Source organism: Amia ocellicauda, chromosome 19 (genome assembly GCF_036373705.1).
Source record: "Amia ocellicauda isolate fAmiCal2 chromosome 19, fAmiCal2.hap1, whole genome shotgun sequence".
Lineage (NCBI taxonomy): Eukaryota > Metazoa > Chordata > Actinopteri > Amiiformes > Amiidae > Amia > Amia ocellicauda.
In genome coordinates this window covers 7,457,839-7,480,401 of record NC_089868.1, presented here as the reverse complement: position 1 = coordinate 7,480,401, position 22,563 = coordinate 7,457,839, and the positions used below count along the sequence as shown (strand labels likewise).

General features: G+C 40.3%; 2 protein-coding genes across 2 annotated transcripts; both read right to left on the bottom strand.

Moving 5' to 3' along the window:
• Positions 1-2,909: 2,909 nt before the first annotated feature.
• LOC136714935 (vascular cell adhesion protein 1) lies at positions 2,910-12,659 on the bottom strand. The gene is made up of 6 exons (XM_066692574.1): positions 12,329-12,659; positions 11,167-11,445; positions 8,778-9,068; positions 7,795-8,055; positions 4,355-4,630; positions 2,910-3,905 (listed from the first exon to the last, which is right to left on the bottom strand). The coding sequence occupies exons 1-6, from the start codon at positions 12,381-12,383 to the stop codon at positions 3,784-3,786; spliced, it is 1,284 nt and encodes a 427-aa protein (XP_066548671.1). The 5' UTR covers positions 12,384-12,659; the 3' UTR covers positions 2,910-3,783.
• Positions 12,660-17,082: 4,423 nt separating this feature from the next.
• Positions 17,083-18,185, bottom strand: gpr88 (G protein-coupled receptor 88). The gene has a single exon (XM_066692671.1). The coding sequence runs from the start codon at positions 18,183-18,185 to the stop codon at positions 17,151-17,153; it is 1,035 nt and encodes a 344-aa protein (XP_066548768.1). The 3' UTR covers positions 17,083-17,150.
• Between the last annotated feature and the right edge of the window lie 4,378 nt (positions 18,186-22,563).

Genomic DNA, 22,563 nt, shown 5'->3' with positions numbered 1-22,563 from the left:
GCCGTACGAAGAATTCTTTTAAAGGACTTTATTAAATAAAGAACTTTACAAACTGCGCTTGCCCGCCTGTGCCCACCTGATCAGTGGAGTTTTACAGCTGGATGACTGAATATGAAAGTGTCAGTCATTTAAATAGCTATTGAGTCTTAAGAAACTTGACCCTTGGAAACGAACAGGGCCCTGCTTTCCTCAAAGATTCGTGATAAGGTGATTCTATAAATCCACTTCTTTAACTGAAATTTATAAGTGTACCTTACGCTACACATCCTTATGAGCTACCACTGCTCACAAACCAGCACTCCTTGAAAGCAAGTCACGCCGTGTATAAATATGAATGTAACATTTTAATTATATTATCTTTTACCTAGTTTGACAATTATCTGAATTAAAATAATTGAAATTGAAAGAAAACAACACGGTTATTCCAATTCAGTGCTAATTTGGGTCTATGAAACCAGCCCATACTGCTTCACCTTAAAAATGTCAGAAATATGGTCAATATTAGCTGGCTGGTAGAATCATAGAAATGAATAATATTGAATTCAATGAGCACAAGATATTCCTGTGCTGAATGTCGAGAAAGCTCTACAAGGAAATTATCGTGTTGTTATTAATCTTGTTGTTATCACCTGATCTCTCAAGATTTGACTGGACTGATTGCTCTTTCTATTTTCTGACCATTTTTTCTTTTGTAAAAACCTCTGTGAATTTACTCATTGAGCACATTTGCCGAATCTTGTTTGTTTTCCAAAATACTTCAATTTTTCCCCTTTATCTGTTTCACTTCCTCCTTTATTGACCTCTTGCTGTTATAGTATTGAAAAAAGCTTTTTTGCATTAGTTTTAGCTCCAAGAGCTATGTTTAATCTCTTTGCAGTTCAACACATTCTTTGTATTTTGTTTCATCTCTATCCCTTTTGTATGCACTATGCAACATTTTCTTTCTCTTGATATTTTTTTGCATACTCCTCTACACCATTTTGGCCAATTTTGTTGGTCCTCAATTTGCTAAGTTTTGGTACAATTTTCTCCTGGGCCTCAAGTAGAATATTCTTAAAATATAACCATCAATTTTCAACTGAATCTGTATCCAGTGTGCCCTAGTCTACCTCTTCTAAGTGCTGCCTCATACCTTCAAGGTTTGCTTTTCTAAAATTGTACACCATTTGTTTTTTGAAAGTGTGCCTCAAAGCTAACCATATTGTGATCGCAGTTTGCCATTGGTTCTCTAACTAGTGTCCCTCTGACTCTTTCTTGGTCATTTGAAAAGATCAGATCAATGCATGCACTCTCTCTGGTTGGTTCCCTGACTAATTGAGTTAGAAAGCAGTCATTTACCATCTCAACCATTTCTATTTCTGCTTCTGTAGTCTGGGCTGGGCTTTCCCAGTCTAAGTTTGGGAAATTTAAACCCCTCATTATAACAGCCACATCCTTGGTACATGCAGTCCTGATTACATTGTACAATGCAACATCTTTCTGAATATCTGAGTTGGGTGGTCTGTAACACACTCCTAACACTAATCCTCCGGATCTTTTATTCAAAAGTTTAACTCACCAAGGTTCGTTACTAGGATCTAATTTGAATTCTGACATATAATGCTACCCCACCCCCTCTTCAATTGTGCCTGTCTCTCCTAAACTGTGTGTATCCTTTCAACTTGTATTCATCCCCATCATTTTCTGTAAGCCATGTTTCTGTCACTCCTACAACATCATAGTCACATGCCAGCACTGTGGCTTCTAGGTCTACCATCTTGTTCCTTATACTCCTGTCATTGAGGTACAAACACTTCAAGACTTTCCAACTAGCCATTTCCCTTTGTTTTCTTCCCTTAGTGGATCATCTCATATTGTCAGAGCTCCCTGCCCCCCTGGATTTATTGGCTCAGTCATTCACCAGTGAGACAAAAAATCGTATCCAAGCAAGGTGAGAGCAGGAGTTTGGTGGCAGCCTCAGACTAGCTGCTGGTACCTGGGCTGGTCCCTGTGTTGGCTGATCGGGTGGGGCCTGTGTTGCAGGATGAAGGAGGAAGAAGAAGTTCGTGATCAACACTGCGGTATGCAGAATACAGGAGGGGAGGAGTTGGAGGAGGAGGACAGATATGCAGTTGGGGACAAGAGAAAGAACAAAATAAAGGCAGAGAAAGAGACCGAGGCAGCAGAGCTGCTTGGGGGTTGGCAGCCATTTTGAGGACTGTAGACCTAGTGGCAGGGTGCAGGAGCCGAATTTCAACATGGTGGTGATGTTCAACCTGCCCCACCCCACGGCCTCTCCTTGCAAGTGGAGCTGGACTGCTGGAAGGCGGAGGGCTCCCTGGTGCACTTGGTCCCCACTGAAACCATACTGTGATCAAGACCCCCTTGAAGCTGCCCACAGCCCCTCCATCACTGTCAACACTGTGGAACTGTGTTTTGTGATAGATTATTTTTTTAGGTGGCTTTAAGCAAGGGTGTTCTTCTAGTTCCAGGATAGCCATTTTATATTTCTATGTGACAGTTCCATGAATGCTTCGTGAGAAGCAAAAAAATTGATGTGAAAGTAAGGGGGAAGAAGCTGCAAAGTACAGAATTTCCCCCATCCAAACAATGTGGGGAAGCAATAAAAAAGGCAAATTAATGTTTGATGTACATTAATAAACGTATTAATGGACACCAAACGAGCATGATGGGTCGAATGGCCTCCTCTCGTTTGTTAACTTTCTTATGTTTCTTATGAATGTGATATATTGTAACAATGGTTAGTCAACCTGAATAAAGGTGTGTGCAAAGAATAAAATGCCTTATTCTGAAGCTCCACAGCTCACCTGCAGGGTTTTACTCATCCTTGATAACATGTCTTTCTGTCCTGTGTCACTGCTAAATCAGTGCTGGTCATGGCAGAAAAGGAAGACCCAGTAAAATTGCCGTTGTACATTTTTATTGAACATAGCAGACTGATCATGCAAGGTATGCAAGAAACATGAACATTCTTTATCTGTTATTGTAGGAAAGTAGGATATCAAATGAGGATAAAAGCCACTGTCAGGATTATAGATAATGTACAAAAAGATTACTCTTGCCCATATCACCAGAGGGGGGAAAGGGGAGAGGGGGTACAATAGAAAAAAAGAGTTGCACTTCATTTACATTATGTTAGTGCTGGAAATAGACATTCCCATTGTCTGTAAGAGAAGAGTAGCCATAGCTCAATAATTTATTAAAATATATTCTTCGCATGTCTCAAATGGAGTGGGTGGAAGGGCATCTTTGATCATATTTGTATACAGTATAACATAAAAAACCTTGCATTCTATGAGCAGCAGGATGCTGTGGTCAAGGGACTTTCTGAACCATTTTAGAGAGAAGACATAAATGGCTCCAGTTATGCACTGAAAACAGTTTACTACTAACCAGGTCAACATAACGCTATGGGAGTGTGGTAGCAATTAGTTTGACCAGTGATATGCAGCCTTGGTTCAGCAGAGCTGTTGGCTATTCAGATTTTCACTTCATCCAATTATTAAAATCATTAGTCTAAAATGAGCTCTTGTTTGCAGCTCCATAACCTTTGCAGATGTTAAGTGGACTATACAACCAGCAGGATAGTGGCTCTCTAGGACTAGGAATACATTTTTCATAGACCAGAAACCAGCTGTAGACAAGGCCGTGGTGTCAGGGTCAGGGGCCTAATGAAACTGGAGCAATTGGGAGCGTCTATGCATCCTGCGTAGACCAACGAAGTTATCCGGCGATGCACACTGAGATTCTCCTGGAGGGTTGCTGTATGTGGGTCATTAGCTGTCACTTCAGCCATTTGGCCAATAGGAATCCACAAATTCCTCCTACAAGCAATCCACAGATGACACCCCCCCCCACAGCCCCTGGTAGCTGGGGAGCTGGACTTATCATCTCCCTCTCCGGTTCTGTGGATAACCGAAACAGATTAGTCAGGCAGGTCTTTTGCTCACGCCACCAAGTTTCGTTGACCATGATTTCATACAATTGCATACAATTTTGCTTTATTTCACAATTCCTACTTTGGGCCTTTATGTTTTGTTGGGTTGCTTTTAAATTTAATTTGTATTCAAACATACAAATTATTCAAACAAAAATCATTTCATACTGTTACCAGTCAAGTCAACCATAGTACATCTACTATCATGACTTACTGACCAACCTGTAAACACATTCAATGACCAACCTGTAAACAGGTCTGTGTTTAAAAAAACACATTTAAAAAAGAAAGATTGTCTGCATGAATGGAGGCACCAGGTGCTGCAGGATGCCCAAAGCTGTTACCAGATACTTCTGTTATTTGTAGAAGCAGATTGCTTTAGTATGGCAGCACAATGTAAAGTGCAGTTCCTATTACCTATAAGGATGACATTAAAGTAAGCCCTCTGTGTTTTTCCATTCTGGTGGGTCACCTCACACTCGTATATCCCTTCATGCTCCTTATGGAAGCTCTTAATGGTTAGATAACCATCATACGGTGTCAAATCCTTGGGCAAAGACAGCTCTGGGATCATGCTCCATTTGTAGCACTTGACTTTGGGATGGCTCTCAGACACACAGGTCAGATTCAGAAACTCTCCTTCCTGGATGAAATGCCCCTTAGAAGAAATTATGGAGGTGTTTGTTGGACCATCTGCAGGGGAGGGAAAATAATTGCCAATAGGATCCAATTACATTTAATGTATGTGTTATGGTAAATGTATACATTTCCCGGTAAATGTATACATTTTACAGTGCCACGGGAAATGTGTAACTCCCATGAATAATCTGACACACATTTTAACAGTGGTAGGTTAGGTGCACTTAACACTCAGAGTTGTGTTCCAGATCAGGTGCGCACAATCACACTGCTCCGAAATTACCGTCATTATGCAGAAAATAGTTATTAAAATAAAAATAGTTACCTTAACCCTATCACACATTAGACTAGGTCTACTGAACTGTTTGCTCAGTATCGCTTGTAGGCTGAATTTCCATGCAAATGCAGATCACCAATCTGCAGATGCATGTGAATTATATATATTTGTAGCAATGATACATATAGAATAAGACAAAATCGGACAACATAGACTAATGCTTGAAATTAAACACCCCACGAACATCATGTAATTATCCTGAAGACTAGTCCACTTTGCAGTCTGCTAACTAAATAACAGAAACTATTAGTTAATTTAATATAGGTCTAATTAAGGCAGTCAAAAATGATTAGGATGAGTAGAATTAACACATGAATCATGAACACATTTGTCCTGAACTATAACTGCATGCAACTATTTAAAAAATATTATGCAACTAATATAGTCTACCATACAACACTGTCATCTGACTATCAGTTGCAACACATTTCAACATGCTAGAGAGCTCACAAGCAAGCTCTACTTTATTGGATACTTTATTGGATGACTTACTTATTACAACAGGTTGTGCTTCCATGGTATTTGCTGTTACAAAGAAGCCCTCTTCTCTAACAATTGCACATCTTATTGTTACATCAACTGGGGTTTTTGCAGTTGTAATGTTGAAACCCTTGCCCATTTCCATCTGACAATACTGTTGTGGTCTGGTGCAATGAAATCTCCTTGTCTTTTTTCACCTCTGCGATTCTCAGATCTGGATAGCAACTGTGAATGGTAAGCGCACCTGACCTAGTTCAAATGTATGTTGTGCCCACATCAACCAGAAGATGCAGAGATTCGTGGGAAATACACATTTCCCATGGCACCAGGAAATGTATACATGTATTAATTTACCTGAAAATGTATACATTTACCTTTTCCACACATTTACTGTAATATATATATATATATATATATATACATATACATATACATATACAGTGGGGGAAAAAGTATTTGATCCTCTGCTGATTTTGTATGTTTGCCCACTGACAAAGAAATGATCAGTCTATAATTTTAATGGTAGGTGTATTTTAACAGTGAGAGACAGAATAACAACAAAAAAATCCAGAAAAACACATTTCAAAAAAGTTATACATTGATTTGCATGTTAATGAGGGAAATAAGTATTTGACCCCTTTGACTTAGTACTTGGTGGAAATACCCTTGTTGGCAATCACAGAGGTCAGACGTTTCTTGTAGTTGGCCACCAGGTTTGCACACATCTCAGGAGGGATTTTGTCCCACTCCTCTTTGCAGATCCTCTCCAAGTCATTAAGGTTTCGAGGCTGACGTTTGGCAACTCGAACCTTCAGCTCCCTCCACAGATTTTCTATGGGATTAAGGTCTGGAGACTGACTAGGCCACTCCAGGACCTTAATGTGCTTCTTCTTGAGCCACTCCTTTGTTGCCTTGGCAGTGTGTTTTGGGTCATTGGCATGCTGGAATACCCATCCACGACCCATTTTCAATGCCCTGGCTGAGGGAAGGAGGTTCTCACCCAAGATTTGACGGTACATGGCCCCGTCCATTGTCCCTTTGATGCGGTGCAGTTGTCCTGTCCGATTAGCAGAAAAACACCCCCAAAGCATAATGTTTCCACCTCCATATTTGACGGTGGGGATGGTGTTCTTGGGGTCATTCCTCCTCCTCCAAACACGGCGAGTTGAGTTGATGCCAAAGAGCTCGATTTTGGTCTCATCTGACCACAACACTTTCACCCAGTTCTCCTCTGAATCATTCAGATGTTGGCAAACTTCAGACGGGCCTGTACATGTGCTTTCTTGAGCAGGGGGACCTTGCGGGCGCTGCAGGATTTCAGTCCTTCATGGCGTAGTGTGTTACCAATTGTTTTCTTGGTGACTATGGTCCCAGCTGCCTTGAGATCATTAACAAGATCTTCCCGTGTAGTTCTGGGCTGATTCCTCACCGTTCTCATGATCATTGAAACTCCACGAGGTGAGATCTTGCATGGAAACCCAGACCGAGGGAGACTGACAGTTATTTTGTGTTTCTTCCATTTGCGAATAATCGCACCAACTGTTGTCACCTTCTCACCAAGCTGCTTGGCGATGGTCTTGTAGCCCATTCCAGCCTTGTGTAGGTCTACAATCTTGTCCCTGACATCCTTGGACAGCTCTTTGGTCTTGGCCATGGTGGAGAGTTTGGAATCTGATTGATTGATTGCTTCTGTGGACAGGTGTCTTTTATACAGGTAACGAGCTGAGATTAGGAGCGCTCCCTTTAAGAGAGTGCTCCTAATCTCAGCTCGTTACCTGTATAAAAGACACCTGGGAGCCAGAAATCTTGCTGATTTATAGGGGATCAAATACTTATTTCCCTCATTAACATGCAAATCAATGTATAACTTTTTGGAAATACGTTTTTCTGGATTTTTTTGCTGTTATTCTGTCTTTCACTGTTAAAATACACCTACCATTAAAATTATAGACTGATCATTTCTTTGTCAGTGGGCAAATGTACAAAATCAGCAGGGGATCAAATACTTTTTTCCCCTCACTGTATATATATAATAATAGGTTACATTATAGGGTTTTGCAATTTGTGTTTTTTTGTGTGTAGCTCAAAGTTTCAAAATGGTTAAGGCTCTCCAATTCAATTTCTGGAGGGCCACAGTGTCACCTGGTTTTTTTAATTTCAGCAGGAGCTCTTGGTAACTTAAACTGGTTATTGTATGAATTAGACAAACTGAACATTGTAATAAGTTCAATTACAGCTGATGGTTTTAAAATATTATGTTGATTGGAAGTTGTACTGATTACAATATGATTTGCAGTCTGGAGAGCAGTATGAGATGCATCCAGTTAATAGTTAATCAGCTTCCAGGGACTGAGTTTGAGCCCAGTGGTGTACAGCCATTATTTATGTGAATTCAACTTACACTGCACATCCAAGGTAATCAGATTTGATTTTGTGCCCTGGCTGTTGCTGGCAGTGCACTGGTATTGACCACTGTCGGCTGGGGCAAGCAGGCCAGTAACTGTGCCATTGGGGTGCCTTTGTAAGTGTATAGGCCAAGGCTGATCAATCTTCTCCCATTGTATGGCAGGGTTGGGATACCCTGTGCTGGTGCAGCTCATTAACAACGCCTTCCCCTCAGTCAAGGAAGATGGCACTTCAATATTAACGTCTGATGGCATATCTGAAAAATGAAAAAGACATCAGACACCCACAGATAAAATCTAGAAAAACCAACCTAATAAACATTGATTGGATTACATTTCATAAACCAGTGGTGCATACATCTAATATTTTATAGGTTCCTTTAAATTGTCATCAGCTAATATTTAATGCATATGTATAAAAAAGTGACCTTTGAACCTGGAGGATTGTCACCATGCTAAGTAGATTCCTTTATGGTATGTGCAGCTACACTGATTCACTAATACCTAAGCCATGTCTTGCCTGGATTCACTTGGATATATGATTCATGTGATGTAGTTATTAAGTAACTTAAGTATGTTTCAGAGAAAACATTTGGATTAATACATTAAAATTAAATAAAAACAAGCAAACAAATAGACTGCTCGGGACTAACAGTGTCTAATCCTGCTTCTATTTCTTTATTTCTTTATATCTTAGTGTCAATTTAACATTCTATTTATTCTATCCTATTTTGATTAATTCCTTTGATAATATATGTATGGGATAATATATAATATGTGAGTAGGTATGCACAAACCTGATTTTGCTGATTTGAAGGTGGAATAATATAACCTGGACCTAACCCTCATGCTAACCTTATCCATCTCTCTAATGTTTTTTTCTGGAATAACAGGCACACAGCAAAATATGGTGAGGTTATCTGAATAGGTACACCAAAATGAAGGCCATAATTCAGCTAGTCAGCAGTGTGATACTCACGGTATATATGCAGTATTTCAAATTGTTCTTTACTGACATTCAAGGTTTCCAGTTGCATAATGCATTTGATCTTCTTCCCATGATGCTGCTCTTTATTCAGATGAATTGACAGTGTGAAAGAAATCGGGGTATCATCACTATCCTTCTTTTCACTGAACAGCATGTTATCTCCCTGGTACCATGAAATGTTCACGACACCCGGAGGATGTATGGAATTCACACTGCATGTTATAGCCACAGTAGTATTGTCTTTCAAATCCTTGGGCATTTCTATTACAGGCTCTGCCAGTGCTGTTCCAAAAGAAAGAAACAATTAAACATGACTATCACAACAATCAATAATGCAGTTTAATCCAAATTCTAATTCTTTAATTGAATTACATATCAAGCACCATTGTATTAGGTATATATATATATATATATATATATATATATATATATATATATACACACTCACCTAAAGGATTATTAGGAACACCTGTTCAATTTCTCATTAATGCAATTATCTAACCAACCAATCACATGGCAGTTACTTCAATGCATTTAGGGGTGTGGTCCTGGTCAAGACAATCTCCTGAACTCCAAACTGAATGTCTGAATTGGAAAGAAAGGTGATTTACGCAATTTTGAGGGTGGCATGGTTGTTGGTGCCAGACGGGCTGGTCTGAGTATTTCACAATCTGCTCAGTTACTGGGATTTTCACGCACAACCATTTCTAGGGTTTACAAAGAATGGTGTGAAAAGGGAAAAACATCCAGTATGCGGCAGTCCTGTGGGCGAAAATGCCTTGTTGATGCTAGAGGTCAGAGGAGAATGGGCCGACTGATTCAAGCTGATAGAAGAGCAACTTTGACTGAAATAACCACTCGTTACAACCGAGGTATGCAGCAAAGCATTTGTGAAGCCACAACACGTACAGCCTTGAGGCGGATGGGCTACAACAGCAGAAGACCCCACTGGGTACCACTCATCTCCACTACAAATAGGAAAAAGAGGCTACAATTTGCACAAGCTCACCAAAATTGGACAGTTGAAGACTGGAAAAATGTTGCCTGGTCTGATGAGTCTCGATTTCTGTTGAGACATATAGATGGTAGAGTCAGAATTTGGCGTAAACAGAATGAGAACATGGATCCATCATGCCTTGTTACCACTGTGCAGGCTGCTGGTGGTGGTGTAATGGTGTGGGGGATGTTTTCTTGGCACACTTTAGGCCCCTTAGTGCCAATTTGGCATCGTTTAAATGCCACGGCCTACCTGAGCATTGTTTCTGACCATGTCCATCCCTTTATGACCACCATGTACCCATCCTCTGATGGCTACTTCCAGCAGGATAATGCACCATGTCACAAAGGTCCAATCATTTCAAATTGGTTTCTTGAACATGACAATGAGTTCACTGTACTAAACTGGCCCCCACAGTCACCAGATCTCAACCCAATAGAGCATCTTTGGGATGTGGTGGAACGGGAGCTTCGTGCCCTGGATGTGCATCCCACAAATCTCCATCAACTGCAAGATGCTATCCTATCAATATGGGCCAACATTTCTAAAGAATGCTTTCAGCACCTTGTTGAATCAATGCCACATAGAATTAAGGCAGTTCTGAAGGCGAAAGGGGGTCAAACACAGTATTAGTATAGTGTTCCTAATAATCCTTTAGGTGAGTGTATATATATATAATTTATTTATTTATTCAGAAACTGAAAACCAAAACATAGCTCCTATTTGAGCCTGCCTAAACACATAAACTTCTCTCTCTCTACACGTATAACTAACGAAAAACACAAACGCAATAATCAGGTTCATAATCCAAAGCCATTATCCAAAGTCACTTCCAAGTTAGTTATTGTCATTGTCTCTGCTCCTGCTCGCTTTGTTTTCTCACCGCACACTTGCATGCCAGGCTCTCCTCCTGCCTCACCTCAACAGGAAATCATGTGCTTCCTGATTTATTGGCATTTAGAGGCATTTTATATGGGAGCAGATACATAATAAACAAGTTGAGAGAAGATGCAACAAGCTGCTAAATTATGCTTTAAGATTTACCATACCAGGGTATTCCTGTAAAAAAAAGAATTCAGAGAAAATGATTTAATAGCTTAATCTGAATATTAAAAGGGTGCAAGTTGGGGGTTGATAAGATTAAGTATTGAAATTCTAATTTGGAGATAAGCAAAACAGAAGAAACTGGATGTCCCAGAGACCAGATTTTAAATAGCCTATATAAAAAAGCCAGCTGAACATGAGTTTTAACTGGATACAATCCATGCCAACACCAACTACTCTGTTTGCTTATTACAATTACAAAACGTTAAAGATATGACTTGAACAGTTTTGTCATATTTTGCTTTAATGAAAGTGTTTTGATTATGAATTTGTACTTACAGTAAACACGGACAGTGACTTTCTTGATATTTTTCACACATGGCACTTCACATATATATACCCCTTCATCTTCTAGTTTTACCACGGTAATACTCAAAGTGCTGCCACTTCTTATGATGTTTTTTTCTGTTTCAGTATCCACTTTTTTCCAGGTGTAGGTGATACCCCCGGTGCACTGTGCTGTGTACTCACAGGTCAGATTCAAGGAGCTGCCCACACTGACTGTCAGCTCTTTTCCAAGGGGCTTAATAATAACCTGGCCCACATCCTGGTAGCTGCCTTAAAAATCAATCCAGATATACATTACCAAGCAAAAAAAAAAAAAAAAAAAACAGAATCGAAAGAGAATAAAGATCAATACAATATGACATATACGAACTACTGTGGATAACTTCTCATAGGAATTGTAGCCTATGAAATGAAGTGCGCCACATTAAGTTTACATTGATCCTTATGAATAAAGGCCTATGATTCTTCAAAATTAATGTTATTACTTGATTAGGGTGCTTAATAATAATAATAATAATAATAATAATAATAATAATAATAATAATAATACGATTATCGTGTATTTATTCAAGGGAAAGCAAAAAACACGTGTTGCAGCCTATAAATAACATTTACGACTAAATTAAAGAATGCAGCCTTTTATAAATATGACACAATTTAAACAATATAATTCGGTCAATGCTATTATTCGTATTGTATGTTATGACAGTTTCCACTACATTGAGATATCTGTGCTAACACTTTGCTACTTAAATTAAGTCCGATTCAATTAGATGGTTTACATACGTGTTTTATGTATTTATTTATTTCTGATGCACCGGTAACGTTAGACCTTGTACATCCTCATGATAATCTCTTCTCTTATAATAAAAAACACTATTTCTGAGGTGAGAGTTGACAAAATAAAACCACAAAAACACTGGAACAATCTAATTAAATAAAAATAGATAGCTCAAAATTAACAAATGCAGAAATGTGTCAACCTTTGAGAAGCACCTGTTACTGGAGAACTTTGAAACGAATTAAATATAAAACCTGATTCTGTGCCACCTGATGAAAGTATATTCCTTGATTTAATCAGAGTTATTGACCAATCCATGTTGGTGCAATCGGCCTCAAGAGAGTGTCTATATCGATGATGTGATGTAGTTACCTGCGACTGACAGGATCAAACACAAGTGCAGGATTGCCAAGTATTTTATATCCATTTCACCGAGATTGAAACAGCGGTTGATGTCTTCTGCAATGCTCAGCTGCGCACAGAATAGTGCGATTTATATTGAATACGTTACATTACAAGGGAGGCAAAATGTCTCTCCGGGGAACTGGACATTCCCACTTTCTCCAGTCTCCATCCTGTTATTGCACACTTGTAATAATGTAGATCGGGGGTCTTGAGACTTCAGGTCGGTGCCCACTCCTGACAAGTCAGACTCAAATGGGTGGCACATCTTGATCGAGAAGATAACCATTTAAAAAAATCATGCGTTGCATTCCTTGTCGATGTTGCGGTTTTCTCAGCATATCTGTGTTCTGATCTGTTTCCTGGCCACATTACGTAATGGTATCAAAAATAAACTAACTTTAACACATGCTTTGTGCGGTCTATGGATTAATGTATCACTATATAGGTATTTGTATGCATGTAAAAACAGAAACAAAAGCTGTTCAATTTGTATTAATTAGTTCATTTGATTGTATAAATATGCAGATGATGGCTAAAATATTATTTTATGTCTGACTAACATTCAGACTGAAGCAGAAATCAAACAATAATGTATTCTACTGAAGCTGAAGTATCTTCCCATTGTAAAACATGCGGTCACTGTGCACAAAAACCTAATCTAGAATGGAGGAAATAGAGCTGGATAATCTGAATAATCATGGCTGCTCCTCCTGTCTTGACTCACCTGCACTCTTTGCTATGTATCTTTACTGAATTACTGAGCAGTAACTACTATAGTTTATTTAAAAATCTAGTTTGTTCCCTGTTTTGTTTTAATTATTAGGCCCCTTGCTCTGGGTCAGCAATTCTACAGAGGGGTGAGGTGGAGTTTTTCACTACTCCTAGTAGTAGTGTAAGTTATGTAAAAACAGTAGATGCCTTGCTAAGTTAAAGAACACAGATGCAGTATAAATAGTATAACAAGCTGAAACAGATATGTAGCATAGCTAACTGTAGTGCGCCCCCTGGGCCGAAGAGGCATCCTGTGATGATGAAGTACTCTACATAAGCCTTCCGATAAAGACAATTTGAGATGTACTACATCAGAGAGCATTGACTGCTGGTATGGCTCATTTGTGACGTCAATACCTTCAGTCCCACTGGGCCCTCTTTGGCAGCAACTGCAGCTGCCTCTGATCAAAGTCCTTTCCTTGCCTACATTTGCTGTCCTCTAGGACCAGGGTTATTGTTCGGGTGCACAGCTCCTGTCTCCTGTCTGATTCCTGGCCTCCGTGAAAACCGTGCTAGGATACAATGGAAAAGCAATTGAGAATTCAATATCCACTTTCATCACATTCAGCCAGCTGTGTCCCATCTCAGAATATTCAAGATGTGAGCCAATTGAATGCTGACTGTAAGAGGAGTCTGGACTTCCTCACTTAAAAGAAATAGCGGGGCATGTCTATAGGATGTTACATGCTGACACAACACCCTCATGGTGTCTGTGTAAGTACAAGGACACCTTGGAGTTTTACTATTATGTAGTCCAATGTGAAGCTGAGAGGCATCCAAATTAGCCCTGATTAATGAAATCTACATATTGGATATACATTTACACTCTGAAAGCCCTTATTTGCATTTACAATACAGGTAAAATGATGCAAGGAACATTACACATGACAGATGTATGGCATGAGACACAATTACAAGTACTGAATAAGCAATGCACCACTTAGGCTGTGGGTCAGAACAATAAAATGACAGCAAAACCCAATCCTCCTGTTCTGGCATTTCTTTGAGGAAGAACAATCAATCTCCATATTTGTTAGCATTTTCAATAAGATCGTCCAGGTATCCCCAGCAATGGACAATATTCACTTCTTCCCCTTAATGTTTTTTGTTGATGAAAATAGGTCAAAATAGGAGAAATAAAAGTTGGAAAATAGTTGTACAATACATTTACAGTACGTGTTGTTTTGTCTACGTTATGAATCTTGACATCAGAAATTACATAGACATTTTATAAAAGTGTGACTGTAAAGTACTGTAATGTATTACTGTATTATTAATGTACAGGTGTTATACACTATTATAATGTTACTGTGTTAATTTGTTTTTTAATGAAAAGCATTACAATATTTGATCATTTTCATCACTGAACTATCAGTTAGCAGTTTGCGTGTGGTAGGGTATGATGTTGTAATCAAAATACGTCATTTTGCCATTAACAGACACGCATAACGCAATTAAGTGTAATGTCATGTTATATGTAATAATAGTACAGTGTAATTGCTTGGTTGTATGATTTAAACAGTATGTACATACACTATGTATTAATAATGTAATTACAGTGTAAGTACAGTGTAGTTAATGTACCTGTATTTTGTGTATCAATTTTTTAAGGTGGTATGGCTGGATAATAATTTAGTTTTTTAGTTCTGTATTCAATTAACAATTATTGATTTGGAGATCTTGTGTTGATTCTTGTTTAATTTGCATTAAAAAAGAAACCCACACTAAGACTACCTCTCCTGTCATGACTTATTGATCAGCATATAAACACTAGTGCCAGTGCGTACAGACCTGGATGAAAAAAGCAACTCTGTATGTGGGTGTGTACAGTATCCATATAAATGTGGATATATATATATATATATATATATATATATACACTCACCTAAAGGATTATTAGGAACACCATACTAATACTGTGTTTGACCCCCTTTCGCCTTCAGAACTGCCTTAATTCTACGTGGCATTGATTCAACAAGGTGCTGAAAGCATTCTTTAGAAATGTTGGCCCATATTGATAGGATAGCATCTTGCAGTTGATGGAGATTTGTGGGATGCACATCCAGGGCACGAAGCTCCCGTTCCACCACATCCCAAAGATGCTCTATTGGGTTGAGATCTGGTGACTGTGGGGGCCAGTTTAGTACAGTGAACTCATTGTCATGTTCAAGAAACCAATTTGAAATGATTGGACCTTTGTGACATGGTGCATTATCCTGCTGGAAGTAGCCATCAGAGGATGGGTACATGGTGGTCATAAAGGGATGGACATGGTCAGAACCAATGCTCAGGTAGGCCGTGGCATTTAAACGATGCCCAGTTGGCACTAAGGGGCCTAAAGTGTGCCAAGAAAACATCCCCCACACCATTACACCACCACCACCAGTCTGCACAATGGTAACAAGGCATGATGGATCCATGTTCTCATTCTGTTTACGCCAAATTCTGACTCTACCATCTGAATGTCTCAACAGAAATCGAGACTCATCAGACCAGGCAACATTTTTCCAGTCTTCAACTGTCCAATTTTGGTGAGCTTGTGCAAATTGTAGCCTCTTTTTCCTATTTGTAGTGGAGATGAGTGGTACCCGGTGGGGTCTTCTGCTGTTGTAGCCCATCCGCCTCAAGGTTGTACGTGTTGTGGCTTCACAAATGCTTTGCTGCATACCTCGGTTGTAACGGGTGGTTATTTCAGTCAAAGTTGCTCTTCTATCAGCTTGAATCAGTCGGCCCATTCTCCTCTGACCTCTAGCATCAACAAGGCATTTTCGCCCACAGGACTGCCGCATACTGGATGTTTTTCCCTTTTCACACCATTCTTTGTAAACCCTAGAAATGGTTGTGCGTGAAAATCCCAGTAACTGAGCAGATTGTGAAATACTCAGACCGGCCCGTCAGGCACCAACATCCATGCCACGCTCAAAATTGCTTAAATCACCTTTCTTTCCCATTCAGACATTCAGTTTGGAGTTCAGGAGATTGTCTTGAGCAGGACCACACCCCTAAATGCATTGAAGCAACTGCCATGTGATTGGTTGATTAGATAATTGCATTAATGAGAAATTGAACAGGTGTTCCTAATAATCCTTTAGGTAAGTGTATATATATATATATATATATATATATATAATTTATTGCATCAGTCCATTTATTACCACAGTCCATTACCAGCATATATTTGGCATGAAGGAGCCCTGGGAAGTCGAGCAGATCCTAAATGTGCTTCAAGATGTTTCCCCCTGGTGATAAGTATGCAGATTCTTAGTCACCACATTTTCATTGAGGGCCTCAAATGGGGAATGACCTTCATTCAAAATACTGACCGTTATGGACAGGGGACCATTAGAACAATTAGGTATTTTTGAAGAATTTCAACCTCTTCACAGACCAACCACTCCGATAATGCTGTAGCCCAAGTCACAACTCACTTAAAAGATGGGAAAGGTACAACAATATTGCACAAGACCACTGGCAGTGAGTATTACCCTTACATTTCAGTGCTGTGTTTAGTTCAAGCATAAACAGTTTTTTTGTTTGATTTGTTTTTTGGTGTATGTGTGTGTGTCATACTTGTGCCATATAGTTTTCTCAATATTTGTCTCAGATGATAGAACAATAACCTCCCCACAAATTATTGCACAACACATAAGTTGTAAGTTGCAAGATTGATGAAGAAATGACCAACTACTTACATTTAAAAAAAGTACAAGCTCCAGTATTTATTCCAATGAGATATTTGAACTAATCTCAGAAGCCACCAAAGGTGCCACATGGCCACAGCCATAAAAACGTGCACCACATTCATCTACAAATGAATATACAACCATATACAGATAGCGTATGGTTTGCAATTGTATATCAAATAATAATAATAATAATAATAATAATAATAATAATAATAATAATAACAACAATGTAAATTGACTATAATAATTTGGCTGTTGTTGAGTTTCTATACAACTACACCAATTTAACTCGATCCCACTCCATCGAGATATGAGTGTTTTATCCAGGTCTTTCAGTTCATGTCTCCGGTGATCGCCACTCGGCCGCTGTGTTTGGGAAAGGGTTGGGATATGGTGTGCACCACCACGGGCTCTACACCCACAGTCGAGCCCCTCCAGATTTCTCCTCTCATTAGGCACCTGAAAGACTTCCTGAACTCCTCGTTTTTCCATGTATACAGAAACGGGTTGAGCGCAAAGAGCAGGGAGAAGAGTATCCATGACCCCGTCTCAGCCGCTCTGGGAACCGTCCCGAACAGCCGCAGCATCAGGACCAAGAACAGCGGCACCGTGGCGAGGACGAAGACGCAGCACACCGCCAGGACGTAACAGCCCAGGCGCTTGTCTTTCCGTGGAAACGCGTAAGGCAGGCTGTTCACAATCTGGAAATTTAAAACGCTCACCCTCTTCACACTGATCTGCACTTTGCGGAATATTTTAAAATAGCAGTATAGTACCACGACGGTCTGAGCCAGGATCGTGAGCGCTAAAGTCGCGCTAGCGTACGGATTGGAGAGGACGGATTCCCTCTTAGCAAAGGGGGCTGCCGTGAGCCGTGGAGAGGCGCAGCCCTGCCCGGCCAAACTGAGCCAAGGCAGCATGATGACCGGCCCCAGCCAGGAGACCACGATCATCCCCTGGGTGTTTCTCTTCTGGTAGATGGAGAGGTAAGTGGCCGGCGCTTTGGTTATCAAGACGCACCTGTTCACCGCGATCAGGGAATGCGAAAGGAGGGAGACTGCGATGCCGAGGAAGAGCAGCGCCTCTTTAAACGCCTGGTAGCCCTTTGCCAGAGGCGCATGTGTGGACAGGAGGACAGCTTCGTGCGGCATCCAGAAAGCGCACACCAAGAGGTCGGCCCCGCACCCATTCACGATGAACACGTTGCTGGAGGTCCGCAGTTTCTTGAACGACACGACCAAGTAGATCACCAGGAGGTTGGCAGCGGTGCCCAAAACACACAGTAAGGTGTAGACCGTGGCCAGGGCGATCTGAGCGCTGTATTGCTGATCTTCACATTCAAACAGTTGATCGGTGGCGTTTCTCATGGTGCAGCTGTCTGGATCAAGTCACTGACAGGCAAAGGGAAAATAGCCACCCGTGCTCATGCATTGTTGCAGTTATGAAAGCCAGCCAAGCCAGCGATGTTGCAGGAGCACCCACAGACACTCCGCACAGGCGTTGGGAGCAGTGATGCCCGCAGCCGCCTGTGCATGCATAATGCCGACGAGAACAAATAAAAAAAAGCTCCTGTGCGATTGTATTTGTCCGTGCATAGACCCGTGCTTGGGATAGAACAACGCCATTGGCATTGGACTGTAACACATCTTCTGAAATCTGAAATCCACGAAAGATGGAATTGCCTAACAACTGCAGCTGTGGAGTGTGCAATTGCTTGGTGGACCCTATGATCAGGTTAATAATATATTTTATGCAAACTCTGTCAGCAAGGTGTGATACTACTACACCCCCTGTGATCTCGACAGCATCGCTCGTATTAATCTAGGCGATCTGTAAACAGTTTAACAATGTAATAATTGCTTTACAAATGCTGTCTGTTGTCTATGTTGATTATATCTTTTGTCTGAGCAGTTGAGGTAGCCCCCCTGCTGCTGGATATACATATTACGAAACAAAAGAGATCCTTTAAAATAGGTCGTTTTTCATACTGCTCCAGGCTAATGCAATTGTACTAGAATCTTCAGCCACTTTCATATGCAACCTAAAAATTGTTAACTTTATAATATAAGAAAACAGTAATATTTATATTTTTAACACTCTGATTATTAAGTTAATATTAATATTATGTGAACACACTCCCCAGCACATCCCTCCTAGCAATATACCCACACATATCCCAACACCTCTTATTCAGTGACCAACCACTAAATTACCCCCACACACACCCCCGCTCCAATCTCAGACCTATCCTTTCCCACTTCAACTCTCCCAGAACTGCCTTTTCCACACTCCTTTGCAATAACCCCCCATCACACACACACACAGGCACGTGATCAGTCTAAACATGCAATCACCAATCCCTTCAAGAACATTACAGCAAAGAAAAGAAGACTGACAATTAGGATGCAAAGCAGGGAGAACAGAGGATACAAATCCGGCCACACACATTTGAGCCCTCAGAAACACACTTATCATGCTAAGGCAACCCCAGTTGGCCAATCAGAAGTCAGACAGGTGCAGTTAAAGGCTGCAATCAGGTGACTGAGGTGAATGACTGACACTGACCTCCCAGGGCATACTGAGCACCCAGCACAGGGCAGTCCTGATGGCACACAGCAGTTGTTACTCTGCAGTGCTCTTCTTCCCGGCCTCATTTCACCACCTGTGGATGTGAACACTAGAAAGATGTCTCTGAAGAAACTGGAGTGAACAGACATGGGAGCTGTGGCACAGGATTCCTCTATCAGTAGAGCAGGCAGGCAGCAATGCTTGGTAGAGTTGCTTGGTGAGTTCTTAGCCCTAGTGCTGGTCTTTTGCATGTGTAAGAAAGTAGCTTTTCAGAAAGGCATTTAATGTAAGTACATGTATTATGGGAGCAGTAGATATGCCTGAAGCACATTAGGTAAAAACAATATATATAAAAAGAGGTTTTCAGCTTCTCCCAATATAGCCATACAGATAATTGGTATTAATTAATACTAAGCAACACCATACATAAATATTGATAGAGAGAGAGTGAAGGAGAATAGGCTGCAGTTTCCAAAGCAGTTACTCAAAGCTCTCTAGTACTGTGCAGACACTGGTGATTTGACCATTGTGGCATTGCTACAAAACAGACAGTCTTTAACAGATTGCATACAATAAAAGTACCAACAAAAACAACAACCTGTAATTTAGGCTTCAGCTGCCCAGCCCTTTGAGGATGATTGTGCTGCAGGCTGTCTTGTTTGTGTCACTGAAGTGCAGACACAGTTCGCTTTAGCACTCCTTGTACATTGGTCTCCTCAATTCCGTTCAGAAATTGAAAAGCCAGCACTGCTTCCAGGAATTGATACCAAGTTCAACAACAACAAGTACAAATGCATTATGGATAATTCCAATAGCAAAGTTGACGACATCAGTAAGCAGGTACAAAACGTAAACTGTAAGTTGCAAGATTGATGAAGAAATTACCAACTACCAAACATTTGTGTATGTTATGGAAACATACACAAATACTATAGCCATTTTCAGTCCATGCCTACCTTGGATTAATTTAACGCAGTTAAATCATTCTTAATTACTAAAATTAAAACTCCAGTCTGCACACTAGACCTTATAGACTGAAGTGTGGCTTTTGAAACAATTGACCACCAATCTTGATAAACCACTTATAAAACCTTGTTGTCCTATCTCACCATGTTCTGTTCTGGTTTAATCATATCTGACAAACAGACTCCAATATGTACATAATAATGAAAACCGCTCAAATGTAACTGAGGTCATGTATGGAGTACCACAGGGATCACTCCTCTGGACCTTTACTTTTTTCATTGTACATGCTCCATTTAGGTGAACATAACTTTCACAGCAACGCAGACTACATACAATTATATTTGTCAGTAAATCCTAACAATACCATAGACACAATCACTAATCTGCCGTCTATCCGAGATTAAAATTTGGATGACAAGTCATTTCCTTATGCTTAATTCTGATAAAACAGAAGTCCTAATTTTAGGGGACAAAAATCTAAATGTTCATCATACACTGACAAAACTGAGCAATGATAACTTTAATTTCACCTCTCAGAAGATGGTGCAAAACCTGTGTGTCATCTGTGACCATAATCTATCACACATTCAGAATGTGACGAGATCTTCCTTCCTCCAGCTTAGAAACAATGCTAAATTAAGACAATTACTCTTATTACATGATGACATTGAGACATTGATTAACATATCATTCCAGTATTAGCTTTCTCTTCACTGTCTCACCGTGTGCTACAGGATAGATTTCCAATTTCTCTTATTAGCATTTAAAGAATGCAGGCACCTCCCTACTTAAAAGAGCTCATCAAATACACTCCAGGTCGGCCATTGACATCCCAGGAATCTTGATACTTAGTGGTCCCTAAAATACACAAGAAAACTGCAGGTGGCAGAGCATTTAGTTAAAGGGCCCCGAAACTGTGTAAGAGATGTCCCCTCTAAATCACGGCTGAAGACTAGTCTTGTTAGTCTCCGTTTTTCTAGTATGTAGTGCTGCTGGTGTGCCATGGACATGCAATACACAATTGTATTTGTACTGCAGGAGATCAATCAATAAATTTTTATTTGTATATCAACCTTCACATGGTAGCCACAGAGCACTTTACAGACTGGTAAACACACAACAAATGTACAGCAAAATAAAATAATACATAAATAATAGAATAAAGTAAAAATAAAAATAGACCATTAACAGTTTAAGTGATCTAAAATAATGTAAAATTTAAATTTAAATAAATAAACTATTTGGTATGGAGTAGAGAAAAACAAAAAACTCCTATGGATGGCATGTAGGAGAAAATAAATCTCTGGGGGTCCAAGGCTTAAGGCCCAGACCTAATGGTTGTCTCCCTTCCAGGCAGTATAGTTATTACAGCAGCAAGGAGATCAGAAAGTTCTTGATCGGTACTGCTGGCTGTGGTCTTCCCTCTGGTGGTGGCCTCTTGCCCGCCCTCAGGGGTTGGGGGTTAGACCATCAACGGCCGTTGGGTGGCGATGGCTTATCAGACCTTAGGGTATGGGTGCCACGTTAGCCTTCCGTAGTGGGGTGCCTCTGGGGTGGGTTGTGTCTCATGGTCTTCCACGGTGGGGGACAGGGTGCCTCATCGGATCCTCAGAGGGGACAATAGCTGGAAGACAAAAAGACATGTCCTGCATTGTTTGACCAGTACCTGAGCACAATTTTCTTTTTATTTGCTGCTGTATCAATTATATTTCCTGGAGGGTAGGCAACCATTAAGCCTAGGCCTAAAGTCATGGACCCCCAGAGATCTGAGAGGTCTGAGATCTGCCATCCATAGGAGGTTTTAATTGTCTGCCCTATTGGGTGTGGTTAGTGATTCAGTGGTTGGAGTCAGTATATGCCCCACCAGTATTTATGGCCATGAGCCACTACTGTTGAGTGTGTGAGTGTGTGAGTGTGTGCGAGTGTTTGTGTCTGGGAGGTCATACCAAATGAAAATAAAGAACCAAATGACCAGGCAGTGTATTTTTCTGTATAATATAAAGGCTTACTTGCAGTTCCTGATCTAGAGTGAAAGGCTGGGCAATGACAGTGAAAAAGCAAAGGGAGTCCACCATTCTTCTTTGAAAGCCTTCCAGTGATTTCTCCTTAATTTCCAAGCTGTTTGTCCGTGAATGCAAACCAGCAAGTGCAAAAAAACTAAAAACCAAGAGAGTTCAGAGTCCGTCTACAATACTAGAGCTCTTTATAAGC